The sequence below is a fragment of the Cyprinodon variegatus genome, unplaced genomic scaffold, assembly GCF_000732505.1.
Source record: "Cyprinodon variegatus isolate N-32 unplaced genomic scaffold, C_variegatus-1.0 Scaffold454, whole genome shotgun sequence".
In the NCBI taxonomy this organism is placed as follows: Eukaryota; Metazoa; Chordata; class Actinopteri; order Cyprinodontiformes; family Cyprinodontidae; genus Cyprinodon; species Cyprinodon variegatus.
This window is the reverse complement of record NW_015150907.1, coordinates 69022-92779: the sequence shown is the minus strand read 5'-3', so window position 1 is coordinate 92779 and position 23758 is coordinate 69022. Positions and strand designations below refer to the sequence as shown.

At 37.6% G+C, this 23758-nt stretch overlaps 1 protein-coding gene across 2 annotated transcripts in view; it reads left to right on the top strand.

Annotated features, from left to right (window-relative positions):
- The window catches only part of fchsd2 (FCH and double SH3 domains 2), a 71386-nt gene extending 47858 nt beyond the window's left edge, over positions 1-23528 (top strand). Inside the window, exons 11-22 of one of the 2 annotated variants that reach the window (XM_015389323.1) lie at positions 885-959; positions 5807-5923; positions 6015-6119; positions 9029-9118; positions 9195-9257; positions 17557-17691; positions 17775-17858; positions 17952-18129; positions 19523-19743; positions 20945-21137; positions 21225-21322; positions 22705-23528. In XM_015389323.1, the coding sequence (XP_015244809.1) occupies positions 885-959; positions 5807-5923; positions 6015-6119; positions 9029-9118; positions 9195-9257; positions 17557-17691; positions 17775-17858; positions 17952-18129; positions 19523-19743; positions 20945-21137; positions 21225-21322; positions 22705-22797 (1452 nt within the window). In that variant the 3' untranslated portion in view covers positions 22798-23528. The remainder of the gene's footprint in view (positions 1-884; positions 960-5806; positions 5924-6014; positions 6120-9028; positions 9119-9194; positions 9258-17556; positions 17692-17774; positions 17859-17951; positions 18130-19522; positions 19744-20944; positions 21138-21224; positions 21323-22704) is intronic. The other variant, XM_015389324.1, reaches the window with a different exon arrangement.
- The last annotated feature ends 230 nt before the right edge of the window (positions 23529-23758 follow it).

Genomic DNA, 23758 nt, shown 5'->3' with positions numbered 1-23758 from the left:
AAAGTGGTGCACAGTTGAAAGATGCTGGAAAAGAGATTTTGAAATGAACTTTTTAAGAATATGGTTTGAAATCGTCATCCTCCCCTTGATAATTTGATGAAACACCTGCAATAATTAAATTTAATTCCAGTTTTGTCTCTGCCAACTTTAAACGGCTGAAAAGTACATTTATTGCTGATTCTTTTTTTTTTTTTTGCCAAAAGCTCAGTCAGATTGGAGACTTTTTGACTCTTGCTGTAGATCCTTCATTTGAATTTGTTCTAGACTTTGACTTGACCGCTAAAAGACATGAATATGATTCAATCTAAACTCCTCTAAAGTTCCTCTGACTCTATGTTTACGGTAGTTTTCTTGCTGGAAGGTGAATCTTAAGGTCCCTTATTACCTCTAGCAGGTTTTATTCCAAGAATGCCTTTAATTTAGCTCCATTTACAAAGAAAAGCACCACCACAGTGTGACATGGATGGAGCTTTAATGGTCTAAATGTTTTCTTTTTTTTTTTTTTTTTTTTGCAGGACAACGGAAACTTTTTAAATTTTTACTGATAACAGTTTTTCTCTCAGTTTTTCTCTGTGCCCACTTTTCAGTCAAATAAAACCCCAATAACATGTCATAGGGGTTTGTGGTTATAGCATAGCAAAATACTAAAACTTTCAAAGGGTATACAAACTTTAGGAAAGTAGCTGTGTTTGTTGATAACAATGTTCTAACCTCTAACTTCCTCTTCTTCAGCATTTTCTAACCCTTTTCCCTAAACTCTTCTTCTCACATTAACCCCTCCCTGTCTTTGCTTGTGTGCTTTCACTGGCTGCTCTTGCGCTCGTGTGCGGGTTTGCCGATGCCTCCCATCTATGTACGTGCATCTGTGTGGGAGCGCGCTGCAGACTCTGAGCTCGGTGCCGCAGCTGGTGGACATTGAGCCGTCGCCCGTCAGTGCCATGAGAATGACCCTGGCACAGGTAGTTCTAACAGTTAGCATTCCTATGCTCATGCATCACACAAATGATCCACTCGTTCCTGTGTTAATGTTTGCAAGAGCAAGCATTTAAATGAACCTGTCATCATCAACCTAAGGTCTGCTAACAGCAACGTGAGATTTTTGCTCACAACGAAGAAAATGAATTCCTCAATTCTAATCTGACTTTTTTTTTTTTTTTTACCTCCAAGAAAGTTTGGAGGTATTTACAAAAGAGTCAGAACGAAACACAATTTAATAGACAATTTGTTGTTAATGCAGCATTTCTTTAAATTAATTTAAACATTGAGTGTGTTTATTGATTTTGTTTTGAAAGTGCTGATCTGGCTGCTGAAGCTTCTATCTGGGATCTTGATTTTTAGGCTTTATTTTACCCTCAGCTCGACAAGATTTAGTCATTGAGCAGTTTTTGCTGTAAATTATTGAAAGCTCTCCTGGAATAAACATGAAATAATGACTAAATATAATTAATCTGTCTAACATAACCTCGGCAGAAAACTCTTATTTTTACATTTAGTAGATTAATAATGCCATATGGGATTCTTGTTGTTCTATCCTTTATACTATAACCTTATTTGCTGAGGCGTTTAGCATTTGGATTCAGTGTTTGGCGACACTGAATTACATGCATCAATGGAAATGTTGACTTTTAAGTTTGCCATGCACTTAAATAACATTTTCTGATCTATATAAATATTTATCTGCTAATTTCATTTTAATCATCACTTTAACAGACTGTGTTGCATCAGATTTGAAATTGTTGGTTTTTATTATGTATTTGTATTCTTTCTATCCTTCCTCTGGACACCAAAGTCTATTCTGAACCTATCAAAGAAATAACACAGCAGATTGAAATGTCCTGATTCAATTTTTTTATTTCTGATACATACACATATTGCAATTCTGATAATTGACTGACATCAGAATGAATCATACATTCTTTTATGTCTTATATTATAGTGTGGAATAGAAAAGGCTTGATATTACTTAGACAGAGAAGAGTCGTTTACAGCATCAGGTATAAGAACTGATCCATCTTATTCTCTAAAAAGTTAAATAAACTTTAAACAGAAACAGATAGAAGCAAAGTGTTTCTATGAGCTTTCTAACATCGGATTTCTTTTTATACAGAGCGATATAATCCAATATAATCGGACCAATTTCCAATCACTTATCAGAACATCCTTAATTTCAGAATAGCTGCAGGTTTTTCTAAATATTCTCTCATTCATATTAGAAGCAAGAGTCCCAAACCTACTATTGGAACATAAACTTGGCTGCATGTAAGCAATATTTACCATACCCCCTTCATACATTAACTGTATATAGATACACATATGTATCATAATAAATAAATCTAAAATTAAGCAAAAGAATAGTTGCTCAATAAAATCGACTATGATAACTTACTTCTTAAAGAACATAAAGAAGGATGTTTTTGTACACCTAAAGCTCCAACTAAAATGATGCTTCATTCCAGTTTCTTTCAATGTCGAGTTAAAAACCAGTCAGAATAAAAGTGCTCCTTGCTCTGCAGCAGACACTCTGGAGTCTCTGGCCCCATCTGCCTTAAAAGGAATCCATTAAAGCAGCTCTTATACAAATGATGCTGCCCTGACTTAAGCGTGATGCATGTCTTGTTCTTGATGATAAATTATATTTGTCTGGGCAAAGCTACATCTTTACTAGCTGTAGAGAGAGTATTTTTTTTTTTAATAGACTGTGTATTCTGTAAATGTTTCAATTATTATCGCTGCTGCGGGTCCACGACCCAGCGTTATGGTATTTTGGGCGGCTGTTTACCCAAAACGTGATTGGAAACTAAAGTAACACGTGTGTAGGATGAGAGGATGACATAAAACACGACTCAGCACCAATAATCTCCAATGAATGTTTACACTTTTAAACTGAAGCCTGAGTCAGCAGATGCATGTACAACTACTGTGTGAGCCAATGCATTTCTATCTGTTTAACCACTGTTCTTTCTACATGGAAATCCTAATGACTGTTATTATGACAGCTAAGGATTTTATGGAAGGGCAGGATAATAACTTTTTTTTCTTTACTTGTTTTGATGCTAGTTATAGGGTACTCATCAGTAATTAGTTCAGAATGGTAGAGATGTGCAAAAGGCCATTATATAGATTAGTCCTTTTTTTTAAATACAGAATCTACCTGTTACTTATAGAAAATAATTTGATTTGTTTTATTTAGAAGAGTAAAAGAATATATTTTATAGAAATAAACGACACAGTATAAATTCTTAAACTAAATCTGCTTTTTCAAAGGATGATTTTTGCTTTTCAAGACAATTAAAATCAGAGGGACCTTTCAATTATCAATCTAGCTGACATGACAGAAGACTTAGACAGATTTAATTTGTCATTTTGTATACACAATTGTAAACAAAAAGAAATTTCGTTAGGAACAGCTCTCTAGATAATTTCAATTTTTTAAAGTGGACCCTTGAAAAACAGTAAAAAATACATAAAAACAGTAATATAAACTTTATATGAGTTTATATTTACAGTTCTAACATTTCCATTTTCTGTAATAGAAAATATAATGAAAATAGTAAAATGCAATAAAATAACCCATTTTACAAAGAAAGGCAAATTTCTCTTCTTAAAAATGGGAAACACAACAAAGCATGTAATTCACTAGTTCAGGTGCGTGTCCTAAGTCAGGAAGTCCTTTACCCATTTAACAGTGCAAGTGTTTATGTGGTTTAACCAGTTAAACAACAACAATTAGATAGATTTAAACACATAAATACTGTTTTAATCTAAATCGATTTTTAAAATATCAAACATTTTTAGTTTATGGTTTAAAAATAACATTAAAATTGTAAAACTGTGACAAACAAGGCTGGATCTAAATTGTGCTAAGAGGGATGATATGGAAGTAAAAAAAAAAAAAAGCTGAAGCAGAAATAATGAGTTTTGTCCTGCAACTGTAACAAAAATACATCGAGATGGTTTCTCTGTTTTTTTTTTACAGTGGATGTTTTTGTACATTTTTGTTTGCTCTTCCTTGTTAATCCTTTATCAAGCAGAAACCTCACTACAGTATGCTACCTCACCTAAGTTATTTTTAAACTGGCATAAAATGAGGTGTTACTTAAACGTTTTCTGCATCAGTATAAAGTGTGTTTTTAGTGAGCTTTACAGAACAGGTCCAAACATTTTAGCACTCTGGCAAGTAACAAATGGGCTGATTCTCTTCCTGTGGCATTGTATCTCACAGCCACTGTTCTAATCTAGAGATCTGCTTCGCTCCCTTAACTCCCCGCGAATCTCCAGCGCCCAAATGTAATTAAGCTGTAAATCTCCTGTGTAATACTTTCAGCTTCACACCTATACTTAGCGGGATTAATGTCCCAGTGTTACTGAATCAGCACTTAATTAATAAGTACAACTGGCATGAAAAGATGCAGTTAAAATATTCACTTGATGAATGTTTCTTATTAGGTTATGGGAACCCTATTTTATCTGGTTTATGGACACATCAGCAATATATCTCTGCATCCTTTGGCTCATTTCGGCTTGCTTTTAATTCTTTTTTTTTTTGTCTCAAAACTAATTCAATACTTTTTATTCTTGTTTTCCAGTTTTAATAGTACATTCATAAAAGTAAGAAGCACTTACTGTAGTTTTACTGATTTTTCCGGTATGTGATGAAGCCATATTAACTGTAGCTAGGCGCACAGATTTGAACATTTTGTTTGTTTAAACAGATCAAAGCTGCACTTAAACAGAACCGGACTGTTTCTGTTCACCTCCTGCTCTGTTTCTTTGTTGTTCATGCATGCAAACACACACTCTTGCATTTTTTTTAAACACTGCCTTTTGAGTTTTAATAGCAGTTATTTTGATCTGCAGGGATAACAGCCCTGCTTTGGAACACATGCTGTATTAATTATTCGAGAAGGAAACATTCGCTCTCACATTTTCTTCAGTTTAATTAACAGCCTCCACATACTGCAGTCACATGTCTTTAGTATCTGCAGAGCAAAACACGGAATCAGAACCTGTTGACATTTCTGCTTAAATATTAAGATGTTCCAGCCTTTTTTATGGATTTTATGTTTCAAGTAATAGACTAAGCAAAGACTAACAAGTTTTGTCGGTTGCATAATTGTAAAGAGGTGGATAAAAGTGTGGTTTGCATATTTCCTCTGATTCCCCAAACCTTTAGCTTTATGCCTCTATTCCAGGAAATTTAAGTTTTTTTTGTTTCCATAATGTTTAGAGCCCAAGCTGAGTGTACAGCTGTTATTAACTCTTTCCACAGACTCCTTATTAGACTTTATATGTGGACTTTGACTAGGCCATTCTGACACATGAAACATTAAAACATCTAAAGGACTGGCTTATCTTTAAGTCTGATATTTGATGATTCTCCCAGGATCTCTAACATTGACTTTAGAACTGAACTGCAGATAATGATCATTTTACCGATCGATTAATCTGTCCATTATTATTTTCGATTAATTGATTAATAACAGGATAGAAAAAGGTTCCTGAAATAAGTTTTTTTTACAGAATTAAACCTGGTGAAACTAAAACTTTTCCACTTGAAAAGGTATGGATTGAACATAACGACGGATGAAATGCAGAATATTCTATTTTTTTCTTCAAAAGTTTGGTATAATTACTGCTCTAACATGTTTTAGAGTCTCTATACTCCAGTTTGACTATTAATCAATTACTAAAATTGTTGACAATTTTTTAATTAATCTGATTAATTGCTTCGCTCCTAACTGACTTTGCACTGGATACATGTTTGTTTATCTCTACACATGTTTGTTTGTATGGTTGTTTGCATCAGAGCCGCCAGCTGGAGTCCGAGTCGGGAACGACGGAGGAGCACAGTCTGAATAAAGAGGCCAGAAAATGGGCAACCAGAGTGGCCAGAGAGCACAAGAATATCATTCACTGCAAGCGAGTAAGGGCACAACATGTAAAACATGCAGATATCAAACTCAGGCATGTTTATTTGAGTGTAAACTCTTCTAATAAAGATGTCTGGCTTCTAGTCTCTAGAGGACTGTGAGAGTCACGGCCTGCCTCCCACTGAACAGGGCAGACTAGACCTGGAGCTGAAGATTGAAGACACCAAAGAGATAATGCGCAAAGCTGAGGTCTGTAACTCAACTGAGAAAATTGATCCTGCTAATTTGGGATTTTTAACTTCTAATGCTCTATTGTTTTTGTGCCATAAAGGCTTTCCATTGATAATCTAGGTATTGAAAACACTAAGAAGAGCCTTTAGGAGTATGTATCCTGTTACAGATGATATGACCTGCTCCACAAACTGTTAGGAGGATCGTCTGCAACTCTAAAGCAAATAAGCATTCTGCTTAAGTGCACGTGCCATTTGCTAACTACAACTAGTCTTTAAACATACGGATGCAAACATCTTTATAACAGTTCAATCACTTTTTTACCAAAAGTCTCTCCATCCCTCCAAAAAAGGCCTGATAATACAGAGAAAATTAAGGATGAATAAAAATCAATGCCTGGGCTGAAAAACTTTGTGAACATATCTGAACATCCAAGGTCATAATTTTCTTTTTTAGAGACTCAAATCTTTGAGTCTGCAGAAAAATCAATTATTAATGTATCAATCCTCAGAGTTAATGAGGACCCTGTGATGCCTTCTGTCTTTTCTTAACTGGATTCTATCTGCTGTTTTTAGCCTCACAGATCCCATTGTTTTATTTTTTTATTTTTTCATTTTTTTTATGCAGTTTGAGTGTTTCATATTACAAAATTCACAGTTTATGCCTAAATGTACCCTTATTTATTCTTATAAATTTAGAAATATAGGTTATGATAATTTAGCTACATGCATGAATAAACTCTACTATGAAACTACTAAACAGAATGATTTACTCCCCATTTTTCTCCTCCCATCTGCATTTCCTAAGTCAGATTTGAGCTCCTTCTCTCTTACAGGCGGTCATTTCTTCCCCGACAAGGTCGCTGAATATTTTATGTGCTCATTTAAAACAGATGAGCTAATGACAGAGTTCTCATCTTATAATTATAAAAGCAAGACAAAGGACATTAGTTATTATCTGGATAGTGATTGTACCACCCAGCCTTTAACTAAGGTCAAGTATTAATCTTTCTAAGGTTCCTTCAGCATTGATATTGGCGTTTGGTTGGGTACAAAGAGCCGTGGAGCTGTAGTCAGAAGCTGACATGCTCAGACATTTTCCTTCTATTAAATTGTGGCTTTAATCGACTTATTCCATCCATTATTTCTAAGGTAAAACATTCATACATCTTGTAAATCAAGTATAATTTAAAAACAAGGATTTGGTGCACAGGTTTAAATTTATTCAGGATTTCCTCTAATCTCCACAGGATGAAAATGAAAGGATTAAAGGAGTCAAAAAATATAAACCTGTACGATTTTGATATAAGTTGTTTAGTAATGTTACATAATCAGTCTTTTTTTTTTATCCTTTTCTTAATTCTTAGAATAATATTAATTTTTGGATGAGCAGATCTTCTGTACTAAGCCGGTTTATACCAGGTTGAGATCACCTTATCATCTTCAGGATCTCCATCATTATTCAAACGTTGCTGCATTTTGTTCAAATTTTAACTTCCGATTGAAAACAACCGAGAAATAACTGCACATTCTGTGATCGCCTAAAGGTTTTTTTTTAAACAGCTGTACATCAGTGATGTTTTTTGACGACCTTTACATTTTCTCTATAAATGTGGGAGTTTTCTGCATCTCCATTATCAGTTTCAGCCTTAATGTGAAGCACCAAACACCATCACTGTTTTCATAACCTTATCATCTGCTATTAGGAAGAGCTTTTCTTGATGTGTTCCAGAAAACCTCTTGCAGATCCATCAAAGCCTATCCATGTTCGTTGTCTTATTGTCCACATTGTGTTATCTCTATCTGGTTTAACTGTTGTCTAAGATAAACAAACCTCTTTAGGTATATTGATGTTCTCCTCCCTCTTGAATCCTATAGGGTGGGTGAGTGGGAGGAACAGATGATTAAATTTGCCTCTGTGGTAGGCCTTTGTAAGTTGAGGCTCCCACCAAACAATTGGCCCTTAATTAAATTTTAATGACGAGCAGAGTCAGATCCTGAATTATATTTTAGCCAAAATAAACCTAAATAATACGGCTGGAGAACTGATTAAAAGTATTCTTGTCATACAGGTTGAGGTTTTGTCTCCATCAGAAGTTGGCATGTTATTTTTATATACAAGACACCACTGCCTCTGTATAAACTTCATTATTCTTTAAAAGCTTTATCATGTCTTTAGGTTTACCTGCACACTGCAATCTTTTACAGTCCTTTTCCTGATGTATCTGTCCCCTTTTAGATGTATTATTTATAGTTGTGTTTTCTGCTGCTCCATCTTTCCATCTAGATTTCCACTTTCCTTCAGTGATAATAGTATTGATTACAGCTCCTCAGCCAGACTGATTGTCTGAACTGATGCTGTCCTCCCACCACCGGCTGCTTCCATTGACCCATGCTTGTTATGCAATACTGATAGTTCTTTAGAGCAGGAGTATATGGTGCTGTGAATGTCAGGATTTCAGATTTTCTGTCAGATTTGTTTATTTGGAATTTAATACAGTGAGCTAGGTTTGATCATTTTTACCTTGTATTCATTATCGATGACAGAGAAAAATAAACATGGTGCAGTATGTCTGTATTGATTAAAGTGAGCAAGTTGGACTGGGAAATAAGCCAATCAGCTGTCAGTCTGCTCTGACAGCACTGGTGTGAAAGGAAAGAAGGTGGAACAGAAGAGTAAATGAATAAAAACAGGTTAGAAACTTAAGGATCAGAGATAGAAGAACCTCCCTAATGTCCCTATAATAGAACTAGAAATTGAACAAGTTTCATTGGGGGAAATGAAATAACAGATTCCGCTGTGACGTAACAGTAATAACGTAACAGTGACTTCTCAAAAGAAATAAAACTTTTTTAATACAAAAAGGAAACAATTGTGCAGAAAATCAAATATGTCATTATCCTTTTTATGTTTTGTTGTTTTTAAAGACAATAAAGTTGAAAGCCGAGGCTCGGTTGGACCTTTTACGGCAAGTTGGAGTGGCTGTAGATACCTGGCTGAAGAGCGCTATGAATCAGGTGTGTTTTGGATCGGGAAACATTAGGTGCAATATATGTGTGTGGTTATAACCATCTCTCTCTATGCTCCTTGCAGGTCATGGAGGAGCTGGAAAATGAACGCTGGGCCACCTACACAACCCACGATCCCTCACTGTCGGTGAGACCACCCCCCCACCTCTAAACCCCACTGAAAAATCAGTGGGGAAAATGTGCAGATGCAACCTCCTAGAACTGCCAAGATCATTTATGATTATCCTTCATTAAAAATATATTTTGTAGACTAAGATCACAGAGGGTCAGCATTTGAAAAAATAGTGCAACAATCAAAATGGCTGTGAAAGTATAAAAATACTGAAACATCAAATTAAAAGAGCATGACAAAAGGATCAGAGCGAGACAATTTTCATCAACTGTTTTACAGTTTTAGAGTGGAAGTCTAGAGACGAGACACAGAGCGACTGTGGGGAGGAAAGCTTGGTAAATCAAATAAGTTCAAATTAAAATCTCTATTCTACGCTGCCTTAGAGGTTGTTAAATTTAAACCTTAAAGAATCTTGGTGTAGTTTATGAAGCAAAAAGGTTGTTTTTAAAGTAGGACTTTGGTGTGATATAACTACAGATATAGAACTGATTAATGATCTTCTGCTCAGTCAGTTTTGATTTATTTGTTTGAAATCCTTATTTATTATTTATTATCTTTAAAAGTATGCTCAACTTTTGCATTGGTTCCTTAGTTCATATTATAATAGGTTTTTAAGCCTTCCAAAGTCATTTTTAGGCACGTGATTAGATATTACCTTTGGCGCTAGTACTCATTTTTTGTGAAATGATTGTTTTCCGGGGCCGTTTCTCCAGTCTGAAAGAAGGATAACCACCTTAAATGCAATGCTCTCTACACATTTCATAACAATAAGATCCCGCATCTTCTGTAGATGTGGCTCTTCTGTAGGAGGGCTGAACAAAGTCGGAGACCTATCTATAGCTTAAAAGTATTCTGGAGGATTTTCGCAAATTTTTTAAAAGACCTCCCCTCTCCACTTTAAACAAAAAAATAAATGCACATGCACAACCTGCTACCTCGAACGCCTTTTAAACGCGTGCGAGAGTATGAACGAGCCCATTTCTCCTCATACACGCTCTTTTTAAATGTTTTTGTTTAAATTGCTCATACAAGCTTATATTACAAAAGAAGATTTTGAATTTTTACACTATACTAGACTCACCACCGTTAAGTGAAAATGGGGACAAACAAGTAGGACGGCCTTACATAAACATATCACCAGAATGATTAACAGTTAGGAGGACCAATTATTTTTGATGATCCACCCGGAAAAAGAACATCCTCCACAATAGCTTTAAAAAAGAAAAGTTGCTGTCACTCCTCAGATTAAGTGCAAAAAGAGTCAATTCATCTCAACGTTATCGCCCGTTGACAAAAGCAGGCGTGTTGCTTTTATGGTGCACGTACGTCAAGGTCCGGGCATCCTGGGAGTAATCAACTGAGACATGCATGAAGCAGATTAAATACTACTTTAAGCATGATTTCTGATAAAGAAATAGCATTATAACATACTTAGAAGCCCAAAAAAGTGGGTTTTGCATGATAAAGACCCTATAAGAAAAAGGTAATTGAAGCATTAAAACCTAAGTTTGTCCAAAGAAAGAAACTCCACAGATTGACTCTGGTGTGGTCAAAGGCCTGTCGGATGGTAATCACCCAAGATTATTTTACAGACTGAATAAATGCACCACGCTGGCGGTGCACGTTGACAACAACAGTCCACTTTAGGAATAAGAGTCAGTTAGCCGTTCTCAGCATCAGTGAGGCTGACCTGAGAAATGGTTGGCTGTTCCAGGCATTTGATTCTGTTGCCTAAAATATAAAAAAACAAAGGTGGAGATGTCAGCTAGAACAGAACAGACAGGAGCTATTCTATATGATCAAAATTTCTACTTGTCCTTTCTAGAGAATGCTGACTGTAGAGATGTTGTTTTATTAAATCTTTTGTCTGAAAGATGTAAATAGGATCACAATTGACATCAGTCACTCTTCAAACAGCCAGCTGTTAATAAGGAATAGTGATGATGGTGTCCTCACATAATATCCTTTATTAAATGAGCCTTAACTTTGATAACACCTTTCAATTCATGTTTGGGTTAAAGGGATAGATATGTATGTTAATCAAGGCTGTTTATCTCTATAGCATATATTGATATTGCTTAAACACCTCAAAGAGCTTCAAATGAATGCAGATTGTGATTTAAAACCCGATACAAGAATCCATCACATTTACATTGAAGTTTTTGGTGCATTTCCTTTTACATACTTTAAAGTTAACAACAAACTAAATAAATCCTACAATTTTATATTAACATCTTTCATTTAAAAAAAATCAAAGTTGTGTGCAATCACAAGTGGAGTTAATTTTTTCATTGACGTTTCTTTACTTTAAGATAAGTGCTTCTTTCTGCCTTGAGGATTTACCCTTCACAGGATTTCTTTTTTCGTAGACGTGTTTGTGTCTGTCAGTCAAGGTGACTAAGCAGAGTCTGCCTGCTCCGTGGGAATCATTTGACATTCTGCTCACAGGATGCTGCAGCTCGCAACTATCAGGGGAGAGGAAAAGGGTGAGATATTGGGGTGTAGGGAGAACAGAGAAAAACGCAGGGAGAGGGAGGGAAAAATCTTGCAGGAGATAAATAGAAAGAAGTGGGGATAAGAGGTGGAGTTTCTTGCTGCGACAGAGGAGCAGCGAGGAGACGGTTACTGAAGCATGAGAAGAAAACGAGAGAAGTGGTGTGAAGAGAGGGAGAGGTGAGGTGAAAGTGTAACAGAGCAGTGACGGCGAAGGGAAAATTGCCTGCAGGGGTGAGAGAAGCGATAGAACGCCATAAGGCTGCTTTATGCTACAAAATCTATACGGCCTCCCTCTAAATACTGAGAAAGATCTGCTACTAATATATATTCAATGCATCTGATTAACAGTGTTGTCAAAGTATTAATACTTCCTGGACTTTTTCCTCATTTTATCAACTCAAATCACAAAGATTTTCATATGGATTTTAAGAGAAAGGCCAATAGAAGAGTTGTGCATAATTACAAACACAACATGAAAAGTGTGGAATGTCTCTCAGAGCTCCTAGTCTTTAGTCTCGTCCATCATCGTTCTACAGTTTTGTTGACTTGATTGTCTATGAGCAGCGTGACTAGGCCCCTCTATCATTATGCTGTGATCTAAGCCACCCCACTGCATCTCTGGTTCAATTCAATTCAGTTTATTTATATAGCGCCAATTCACAACACCTGTTATCTCAAGGTAGTTTACAGAGACAGTTCAACAAGATCATCCAGTCAGATTGGTTCAAAGTTTTCTATCTAAGGAAAACCAGCTGATTGCATCGACTCATTGACTCGAAAGCTATCCCTCATACCAAGAATGCATATAGCAACATTGGAGAGGAAATTTTTCTTTTAACAGGAAGAAAATCTCTAGCAGAACCAGGCTCAGTGTGAGCGACCATCTGCCGAGGCCGACTGGGCTTCAAGGAAATAGATGCAGACAATAGCTTAAGGTTATTTAGCTCCAGTCATGATCCATGCTGAATAAAAGCATCACCACAGCATGATGTGGCCACTGCCATGTTTCAGAGCTAGTATGATATTTTCAGGTTGAAGTGGTGTCTTTGTTTTTCACCTCCCACGGTGCTTTACACATGGGCCAAAGCTTATGTTTTATTTTCATCTGACCAGAGCCGTTTTTGTGTTCCCTACAAGGCTTGAAACACAATAACTGATGTCTTGTGTAACCAGTTAGCAGATTTTCCCAGCTTAGTCATGGATCTCTGTGGCACAGTGATTGCCTTGACAGACTCTCTAATAGATGTTTACTTTGGCCGACCAGCTGTTTTGGTGGCTGTCTCATTTGGTTTACATTTGACCCATGCTCTTTCCATATTTGTACAGTGATTTGAAAAGTGATCTGGGTAGTGATTTAGGGTTTTGGATATTGTTTAAAATTGTTTAACTTGTCCACAACTTTTTTCCTTCCTTATCTGCTGTGTGCTCTTTGGTCTTCATGATGCTGTTTGATCTGAGGCTATCACAGAAGAGCTGGATTCAGACTGAGATTGAATTACACATATTTGGATTTAACTTGAGAGCAGCTGTTTACTTTAGATTTTATTGAGAGGTATTGAAATAAAGGAAGCTACTTACAAATATGCATTGCACTTTTTTGAGTTTGTGCTTTGTAGAGTTTGTGCTCTTGAAAAAAAAATAAATATAAGGAAATTTAATATTTCTTTTGAACCGGTTCTTCTTTTATGAAACATTTTGGCTTCAGTCTGAGGTTACAGAAAAGCTGTCTTATAAGCACTACATTTATATTGGGCCTACAACAATTTGACCATCCCAACTAGGCTTTTCTCAAAGTAAACAAGAAGCCCAAACCGGACTCTGGCCAGCCATTGTTGACAAAGAGGAACCCTAACTCAGACCAGTCGTCTTTCAGTATATTAAGAGTTTCAGAGAATTGTTTTCTATGCATGACATCATTGGCTTAAACCCCTAAAACACATTACGGTAAAGTCTGGTTCACCCCAAAAATCTAGTCTCTTGGCACAAATGCTTTAATATTGTGTATTTGGTTAAGTGTCGGCAGGACTGGGACCAGTTAAATGTCAGGAAAACAAAAGGATGGTCCAATTCAGGAAAATGATTATGGCTTAGCAGCAAAATGGATGGTCCAGCACAGAGGAGTGACATCATCTGGCCAAGATTCAGCACTTTACACAGTGCTAAATCGATTAAGAATATTTAATATACATGTAGGGATTACATTGTTATGGTAATCACATATTCCGTATCATTTCAAGATATAAGATCAAGACTGAATTACAAGTACATGTCTGTTAATGCTATAGTATTTTTCTATTTGCAAATTGTGCATCCATCCATCCATCCATACAGCAGAAAACTGCTTGTTGTTACAGCCAAATACTGCACACGTCTGCATTTTTATGGTGCAACTCCGTGAGTAGGGAGTACCAAGATGGCGGCAAGTGAATTCAGTTTTTTTTCAGCCTGTTGGTTATCAAGTGGTTAAACAGAGATCTGTGCTCTCACCTACCACAGCTTTTTTTAAGATTTCAACAGTCCATGTGAGCTTTAAGATCTGCAGCACCTTCGCAATCAGCCTCCGAACCTTGACCGTAACTTTTATTTGCAGTTCATCTGTGAAGCTGCACTTTCGTTTCTGCAGGTTGTGTCAAATGCTGGTTTCTCTGCACCCTGTGTGTGTCTGTGTGTGGATGTCTCGCCAGACCCTCCCACAAGGCAGTCCCTCGAGAATTATCCCGGGGACCGAAAAGTACTGTAGTATTCTGTGCAAAGCACCAGTTTATTTAAACATATGATTATGGTCCCTTAAAAAACAGTAAAAACTGAACGCCCTGGACAGAATGTAAAAAGTGGACATGTCTGAGCAAAAGATGACGTTTGGTCACCCTATACAACACCACACTGTAAGGAGAAGTAGAAATCACAGTTTCCAACATTTTCAGTGCCACAATGTGTCGTCCATCAGCAATTACAATTTTCTGCCTACATGTTTGAGATTTATCAGGATATTTATCATTTTCCACCCATTTACATATTATGCTGCTTATGAAATTGTATTAATTCACATTGATGTCAATTTAGTTAAGAGCCCATCAGGGTCAAGGATAGATGTGACTGATTCAGGAGTATTATCACGGCTTAGCAGCAATTAATTATATTTACTTATACGGACCAAGTCCAAAAGAGTCTGGCATCAGGAGAGAAAGATATTGTTGTGATTCTTTGGAAAGGATTTGTGTCAACAAATTCAAACAGTGGTTTGCAAATTATATGGAGACATTGAAGTTGCATCACAAACACAGAGAAAAGGAGGAATACATTGCAAACAGTAATAAGAAGGACAAGATCAAGGCATCGCCTCTTCCCTCTTTCTTCCCCTTCTCATCTTTATTAATGCCAAAAGGGAAAAACTGGCACCAACCCACAAGTCTCTCAGGCAGCAACTGCCTTCATTAACACATAACTTTCACAGTTATTACCTTCAAGACCAATAAAATCTGCCATTGTTCTTGGTTTCAGCAGCACCGCTTCAAACACTGAGGCCTATGCACATTGATTTCTTTTTTTATTGGGTTATCCATGCTCGGCTTTTCACTTCAGCCGTTGAATCTAATCTGCCTCACAGAAAAATCAGACAGTTTTTAACACTTTGCTTTTTAGAGTGAATAAAGGTCATCCAACCTGATAAACCCACTGACACCAAAATATTACCTGGACCAAACCTGGACATCAGGTTGCTTCATGGCAGTCCGAGGCGAGCAGCCCCACCCTCCTATCTGTTCTACAACCACGTCTGAAAACACCGCCTCTTTAAAGTGTTTTCTCTGTTGCTGAATCAGGCATTGCTCCACTGTCATTTGCCTCATTTAAGGAAAATAAATTAGTTCTGAAAGTTTTAACTCTACCGTGACATCCTATCCATCGCTCAAATGTTAGATCTGAAGTTACACAGATTCACCAGTCAGTCAGTCAAATCTCCTCTGATGGGCTCTAATCAGACTTGCCTGCCAAATACTAAACAATCTGTCTTTCTCTATTCATGAAATCTACTCTGAACAATTGAGCAAAACAACCAACATCATGTACAGTAGGTAGTTGCACACCAATCCATTAGTTGGGAGTGATGGCTTATTGGTCAGAGCAGTGTGCTTGTGCGCTGAGAAGGTTACAAGTACCCAGTTTGACCTCTGGGTTCCTAAGCAATTCTTTGTTTATCTTCACTGTCGCGTGTTCCTTTCTCCTGATGCATTGCATTTGCATTGTTTGGGATAGCCACATTGATCACATCGGCTGGCCTGGAATTTTCTTATCAATTATTAATTAGTCTGGTTGGTTGGCCAACTCAGTTTATGTACAAAGTTCATGAGAATCATAGCTTGATTATTAACCACCACCTTGGGAGGTAATCCCCACTTAGACCCAAGGGGTCTCTAGTTTGTATTTTATGCATGAGACCAATCAAGTCAACATATTGATATTAGAGAGGCGGTAGTTTGCAGAATACTGTGACTTATGTGGAGCTTGTACTTTTGCAGTGGTGAGTTCTCATTGAACATTGAGTATACGCTTTGTTAATCTTAAAAAAATTTAGTTATTAAACTGCATTATATTTGATTGATTCCATGAGTATGTTGCTCATTAATCAGCTGTTTATTCCGCTCTTGGAAGCAATCTCTTGCTCTGGAGCAGCAGGACGCTCCCTTTCAGTCTATGAGAAATCCCTGTTGAGGCTTGAGCCTCCTTGTATTGAAGCAACCAGAATGAAAGTAGGGCTTCTATTGAATAACACGCAAAAATCTGTCACTTACAGTGAGGCTAAACCTCTTAGAGTGTCTATAGAGCGGGGGCAGGGGGTGAAGCTTGCTGCTTGAGGCTGATTGGACGGACAAAGTAAAAGACATTTGACTGACAGCGGCCAAACAGAGGGGAGGTTTTCCTCTTGAGCCGAAAAGGAAAAGAGATCATTCAGACAGAACATTTGTCAGGTGCTGAACTCTTGATATGATTTCTGAAGTTTATTATTTCAAAGCGCTTCACAACAGCTATTTTCACCTGTTGTGTTTTATGTGTTTCAACATTTGTTAACGCAATATGTTACGTTTGGATCTAATTAACACTGTTGGTAGCTTAACAATTATAAGAATTTTCCTTAACCTTTCACACACACACACACACACACACACACATATATATATATATATATATATATATATATATATATATATATATATATATATATATATATGTGTGTGTGTGTCATACCTTCAGCCCACACCCAAGATTCAAATATTCTTGGAAATAAATGTCTCTATTTAGGAGATCAGCTCTGAAGATTAATTCATGTACAAAACAAAGATGAGTTTTGCTCTGCAGTGGTGCAAAGTTTACTGTGTCAACAGAGTTGATGTGTAAACACAGCCACCTACTAACAAACACACACACACAGACACACATGTATGTACACAATCTATTGTTATTGACCAAGTCGGCTTTCTGTGTGTATGTGATGGATCTTTCCATTAGCCAGGATCGTGTGACGTTCACGTCTGCGGGGGAAATTCACATGGATAGAAAAAAAAAAAACAGGGAGGGGCCGCAACACATGAGACAGCATTGGCTCAGCACCTGTTTCTAAAGCGCCAGAGCACACAGCAAAAACTAGGCAGGAATAAACGGTGAGGAGTCCTCTGCGTAGGGTGGTTCCTGAGGCTAGAACAGATGAGTCCCTAGTGACTGATTAGACCAATAGCAAACTTTTTAGACCTTTAGATAACTTTGTGTTGTCTTTATCCTTTGTTTTGACGGCCTGGCTGTACCTCTGCTTGTGTGTCAAAAGGGCACGGTGGACCTGGAGCGTGAAGAGGGAGAGGAGTGTGAAGAGAACATGGAGGTCTTTGACGACAGCAGTTCCAGTCCCTCGGGAACGCTGCGCAACTACCCGCTAACCTGCAAAGTGCTCTACTCCTACAAGGTACGATACAGCACAGGGACTTAACTTACTGTCTGCTTTTCTTTCACCTTCATATTTATCTCTTTATTTGGTCTTTACTGTAGGCGTCTCAGCCGGATGAGTTAACCATTGATGAACAGGAGATGTTGGAGGTCATCGAGGATGGAGACATGGAGGACTGGGTCAAGGTACACACACACAAAAACATATATTAGTTCAAAATATGAAATGAGGCAGTCTCTGTCTCCCCAGACTGGCTCTTATCCTGTGTTTTGTCGCAGGCACGGAACAAAACGGGTCAAGTGGGCTACGTCCCGGAGAAATACCTCCAATTCCCGACTTCCAACAGCCTGCTTAGCATGCTCCAGTCCCTGGCCACGCTGGACGCCCGATCACACACCTCCTCTAATTCCACCGAGCCGGAGCTGCACACTGTCTGCATCAATGGAGACACAAACAGTATGTATTCAGGGGAGCTGGTAATGCCAGATCATTGACACAATTTAATTCTACTTTTATCACTGTGAATACTAGTATTTATAGCTATATTATTATTGGTTAAGGTTGATGTTTATTGCTTCTCTGGAATCAAGAAAGACTAATTGTGATTAATTATGTAACAGAAAATGTGTGATTAATTGAAGAAAATAGAGCAACCCTTCAACAACAGTTTAATGACAATTGAAAAAAGCAATTCTAATAAACTAAATGTTGGCTTATATCTGGTCTGTAAGAGCAGACTTAACAGTTAGACTGGGTTAGAGAAACAAAAAAAGTAGTTCCGTTAAAAATGGTTCAATTTTCTATGGAGATTTATTTCAATTTTTGGAAAAATGTTTTCCATTTTGTTGATCTAGAAAGTGATTTTAGTCTCTTCTCAGCAAAAAAATCTGCCTTTGTAAAATACTTGCTAGATTCACCAAAGGTTAGTGAATGGGTGTGCTTGAGTATGTTTGCTACCCTCCTTATTATGACATTAGGAAAAGAGCAAACAAAACCTAATGAATAGCAGAAAAACTCTTCATGTTGGACTTAAGATCAAGGGTCAAATTTGCCCTACACTTGAGCTGAGGCCTCACGAAATTATCCTAAGAGCCGCAAATAGACACCCATGATCTAAACAGATTGGCTCGACTATCAAAGCATTAATGGAAAAGGCAGGAATAAGGAAGGTACCTCTGTGGGAGCTACAGAGATTCAGTGCTCAGGCGTGGGAAACTACTGAGAAAACGGCTATTAGCTGTGCTCTAATGCCCCAATCTTCGTCCTCTGAGACGATATCGTAGCTTGAAGGTGTTTCCTGAATACAGACGAGGACTCGTTGGTCTCATTATAAGCTTCCTCCATTTATCCTGGAGCCAAGATGAGGTGGCGGCCAAATGTTTAAAGATGTAGTTGATGATGAAACCTGGACCAGTAAACCAACTTGATAATTCAGGCATTTTATGTCCCGGTCTATATAGAGATTTTTTTGTTGTTCTATCTTTAAAGCAAACACAAGCAGAGCTGTGATCGTTATTTTCTATCTGCTGTATTCTTTTATATTTTGCTTCATTCTTGAACTTGCATGTTTTCCAGGTTGTTTTCCGTTTCCTTTCAGACATCTTTGTAGCTTTGCTTTGTCGGCTCCACCTGCATGCTTGAATCAAACGAAGGAAATCCCATCTCACAATCATTGTTATTGCTGGTTGTGTCTTTTATCCCCTCTGTCCAGCTGGGTGTAAAGTTTTCTCTACAACAATGAGAGAAAAGTGGAAAAGGAAATATATTTTGCTGAGAATAATTGCTCCCTCTGAGTAACCCTGATTGCTCTCCTCCCCGTCTTTGTTTCCCTCTATCTCTTTCTATGCAGCTGTCTACGTTCGTGCGCTTTATGATTATGAAGGCCAGGCGGACGAAGAGCTCTCCTTTTCCGAGGGCGCTGTGATCCGTCTGCTGAACCGCGACACTCAGACAGACGATGGCTTCTGGGAAGGCGAACTGAACGGACGAGTGGGGGTTTTCCCTTCTGTGCTGGTGGAGGATCTGACGGAGAATGGGGAGATGAGTGGAGGAGGACTAAATGACACACAGGTACATATAACAGTAGTTTTGCTGTTTGTCATTTCAGAAAGCAAGAATGGAGATAATCTTCACAGGTTAGTAATTAACAACACCTAAGTCTGGAGCTAAGCTGCACAATCAGCCCCATCGGTCTGTCCTCAGGGCTGGGAAGGAGAGTAGTCTGCTGGCCCACTTTACACTTCGCCTTCCCTCCCTTCCTGTCTGTTCTCCAGCTAATTTATCAGCGGAATTCACAAACAGTGAATCACAAAAATTAAATTCCGGCTTCATCAAAATTAAGCATCGCAATTACAGAAAAATGTTCTTATCTGTGGCACAGAGCACTGCCCTATTAGCGTCCTGGCAGCAGGAAGGATGCAGCCTCTCCCTTCCTTTTACCCCTCAGACCAATCGCTGCAGCTTTTAGCTACTTTGAGGTGTTGTATGTGGTAGATAGGTTTAGTTATTCCAAACGGTTTGAGCTATTGTTACACTGAACTAATAAATATCTAGTTATTTAAAAGAAACTTTTTTTTGTTTACATCCTCTGGAAGTGGAAATTATTCAATTAAAGGTAAACAAAATACATAAAAAAAAATGTTTCTGTCAGTGGAAATGAAACTTTTTCCTCATAATTCGTAATAACCAATGTAGTCTTACCCCTTTTATCTTCATTAAGAAGCTTCTTGTAGCACCTTCCAGGCCCCCACTCCATACTTACTCCTGTGAGATGTTTTAAGGGAGAAATATTTGTTAAAAATCCAAATTAAATTCCTGTATGTCAAAAAACATAAAAAAAAATGATTAACTGAAAATTATTAAACATCTAATAAAGCTGTAGGTGACTCCTTAAATGAAGGAATGACTTCTTACTATTAAGTTTTTAAAACTTTTAATAAATAGCATTAACTAAACATTCTCAAACCTTCTAATTTAAAAATAGTTTAATTATCGACAACAAATTTTATTGTTTTATTTAATACCACCTGAGTTGTTTTTAAACTATCTTTTGTTGCTGTTGCATTCAAATTACTGCATATTTAATGTTTTAAAGTGTTTACCTTCATTAATTTAACTCTTTGTCTCTTTTGCTGTGTTTTCATAAAAAGCTGGGTTATATAAATTAACCAATATATTTATTTTATTTTCTTTCTTTAAAGTGAATAGTACATATTTTTTTTAGAGTTTTCTTATTTTCAAATAAGTTTCACTCCTGGCTTTTTTTTTCTAGATTTCTCCATCTTCAAAGCTGCCATCTTCCCTGCCGCCTCTGCCTCTATACGACCAGCCTCCCATCAGCCCTTTCACCAGCCCAGAGACCTCCACGCCTCCTCCTCTGCCGCGTTCCCCCTCCACAGCACTTAACGGAGAGCACAAGCTTCCACTGCCTGCTGCCTCTTACAAAGGACAGCTGTCCTCTCACAGTGAGACAGGCTCTGAACTTTCTTTAAACACCTCATCGATCCAGAGAGAGGTCTCTGCTGACGCTGCGCTTGTCTGTCCCTCTGTAGATCACAGCTCGGGCAGGAGTCCAGTGTCTCCAGGATTTCCTTCGACTCAGCCGCTGCGTTTTACAGCTGAAGGTGGCGGGTCGGGCAAACTACGACCGGTTAGTATCAAACGTATCCAGGATGTGATCAACACGTTAAAGTTATTAAGCATAAACATTTAAAGTATTAATTCTGTAATGTTTTCTGTACTGTTTTAAATTCACAGCTGAATAAACAGTTTGTGTTTAGCTACAATAAAACCAGTTACTTCTAAACATTATAGACTTTAAAGCTATTGTGGAGGATTTTTTTTTTTAAAACCCGCCCTCTCCACGGCAAAATAAAATGTGTGTGCAAGTGCATGCACGGCCCATTTCTGATGCATGGCCTGTTTAAAATGTGCTGTTCTCATACAAGCGTACTGTGTCCACCTACAGCGGGGAATATATAGTGGACTTTATGGCAAACTCAATTAATTTACCGTTTGGACAGATGATAATTCCTTTTGATCCGTTGTTCATGTAACTCCTCCATTGTGTGCAGTGCCTGCACCATCTTTGTTATTAGTCGCCGCTGTCAGGTAGCGAAAGCCTATGGCGACAGTGGCCTGCTGTGACAGCAAATCCCATAATGCTTTGCGAAGAGAGCTCTCCATGAAAAGCCTTCTGGGATATATGTGCCTCTTCTGAGGCCTTTCTTTTCTTCTCATACACTTCGTAGACAATTTCTCTCTTACGACTCTCTGCCATTTCAAAGAACCGCAGTGAATAAGATGAGCTTCAATGACTGTCTGAAACCGTAGCTCGCCACACATATGCGGCTGAAAGTGCGCATGTGCAGAAAAAGATAGTTATCGGGACGAGGACATAGGACGGGCTTACATAAACGTATCACCAGAATGACTGACAATTGGGAGGACCACTTATGTAGATGATCCACCAGGAAATAAAAGATAGTCCTCTATACCTTTAACTTTCCTGTTATCAGAACTTAAAATACAATTAGAGTTTTAATTATAAGATATTTGCTATCAATGAATTTATTAATTGAATAAAAGGATTTAATGTCTGAAAAGACTGATTCCTGATCTGAACCATTGTGGTACGTGGAGTGGGACAAGTTCGCTGCAATATGATTATGTAGATGTTATTCTGCTGTTTGTTTGTAATAAAATAAAGATAAGATGTTCTAGAACTCAATATATTTTCATGTTGACATGTTTCCTTTAGTTTGCTTTAAATGAGGTATGTAGCTGAAAAATAATGATTTTCAATGCCATTTAAGAAATATATTTTGCAGATGATTTAAACAGGGCGTTGAGCTGGTGAAAAATCATTACCTTTTTCATTTATAAATACCAAACTTTGATAAGTTTCATCACAGGTATTCCAACGTGAGGTGAAATAATTTTTCTTATTAATAATGAAAAAAGAAAAGAAATGTAAAGTGGATATTGGTTTGTTTGTTTTTTCATTTAACTGATTTGTTTTGCGTGCTGCAGGTGCGAGCCGCTCCGCCTCCACCCAAACAGCATCCCCGCCGACCGCATGAGAAGAGCGACAAGACGGAAGAGGTGGAAATCACGCTGGTGTGACGGACGAGCTTGGCAGGTGGATACAGTTGCAGAAAAGACATTGTTGCAGAGCGCATGATACGCTCTGAACTGATGCAAGCATAAATGAAGCAAAGACAAAGGAATTCAATCGAACCACGGTGACACTTCTCCCCCAGGGAACTGTTGGCATGTCCGATTAAATAATCACCATTTTAGCCTCCTGCTAAAGTCCGGCATTACGTTCTCCAAGCCCCTGTTCACCAATCTGGCCTCAATGAGCAGCAAACTGGAGCAGGATGAAGAGGAGGAGATGTTCTTCATGGGGATCACGGATGGGTTCTTTAGACTTGTTAGGCTTACAACATATTTAAGGCAGTTTGTCCCTTCTGCACCTTTTAAACCCCCTCATGAAGTTAAATAATGAAGCATACGTAAAATATCAGAGCCCCAAACTGGCAGAATCTTTATAAAGGCAAAAGAAAAGCAAAGCATCAAAGCTGAGATTTTTATCAGACCGTTAATATCTGATTTTAGGCGCATTTTTTATTATATTTTCTTCAAACCTGCTAGGATATAAAGCGGTGAATGTAACGTTTGGGAGTATTTGATCACTTTTAATCTACTGTGGTTAACATTCACCAAAAAAGTTCAGCTTTTTCTTTTGGATCCAGCTATCTTTGAACCAAATCTGTAAATATATATAAAAGCAGATGCAGTTGCTTTTTGATGAGGTCACCTAACGATTTAAGAACCTACAGGGCCATTAAGAGTTTTATAATCCATATGAATGGCTCTTTTAGAGTAATAATACTGAAAAACAAAAAAAAAACTTGTTTCAAGCAAGTTTATTGTGAATTTACTAATTTAATATTGTTGCCCAATAAGTCCAAATAGATATTGTTACTATGTAATTATACTTCTAATGGGATAATTTATTCTCACCTATTAATATATTAATATATTCAAAATTAAAGCTCTAATAAAATTAGCAACGTGTTCA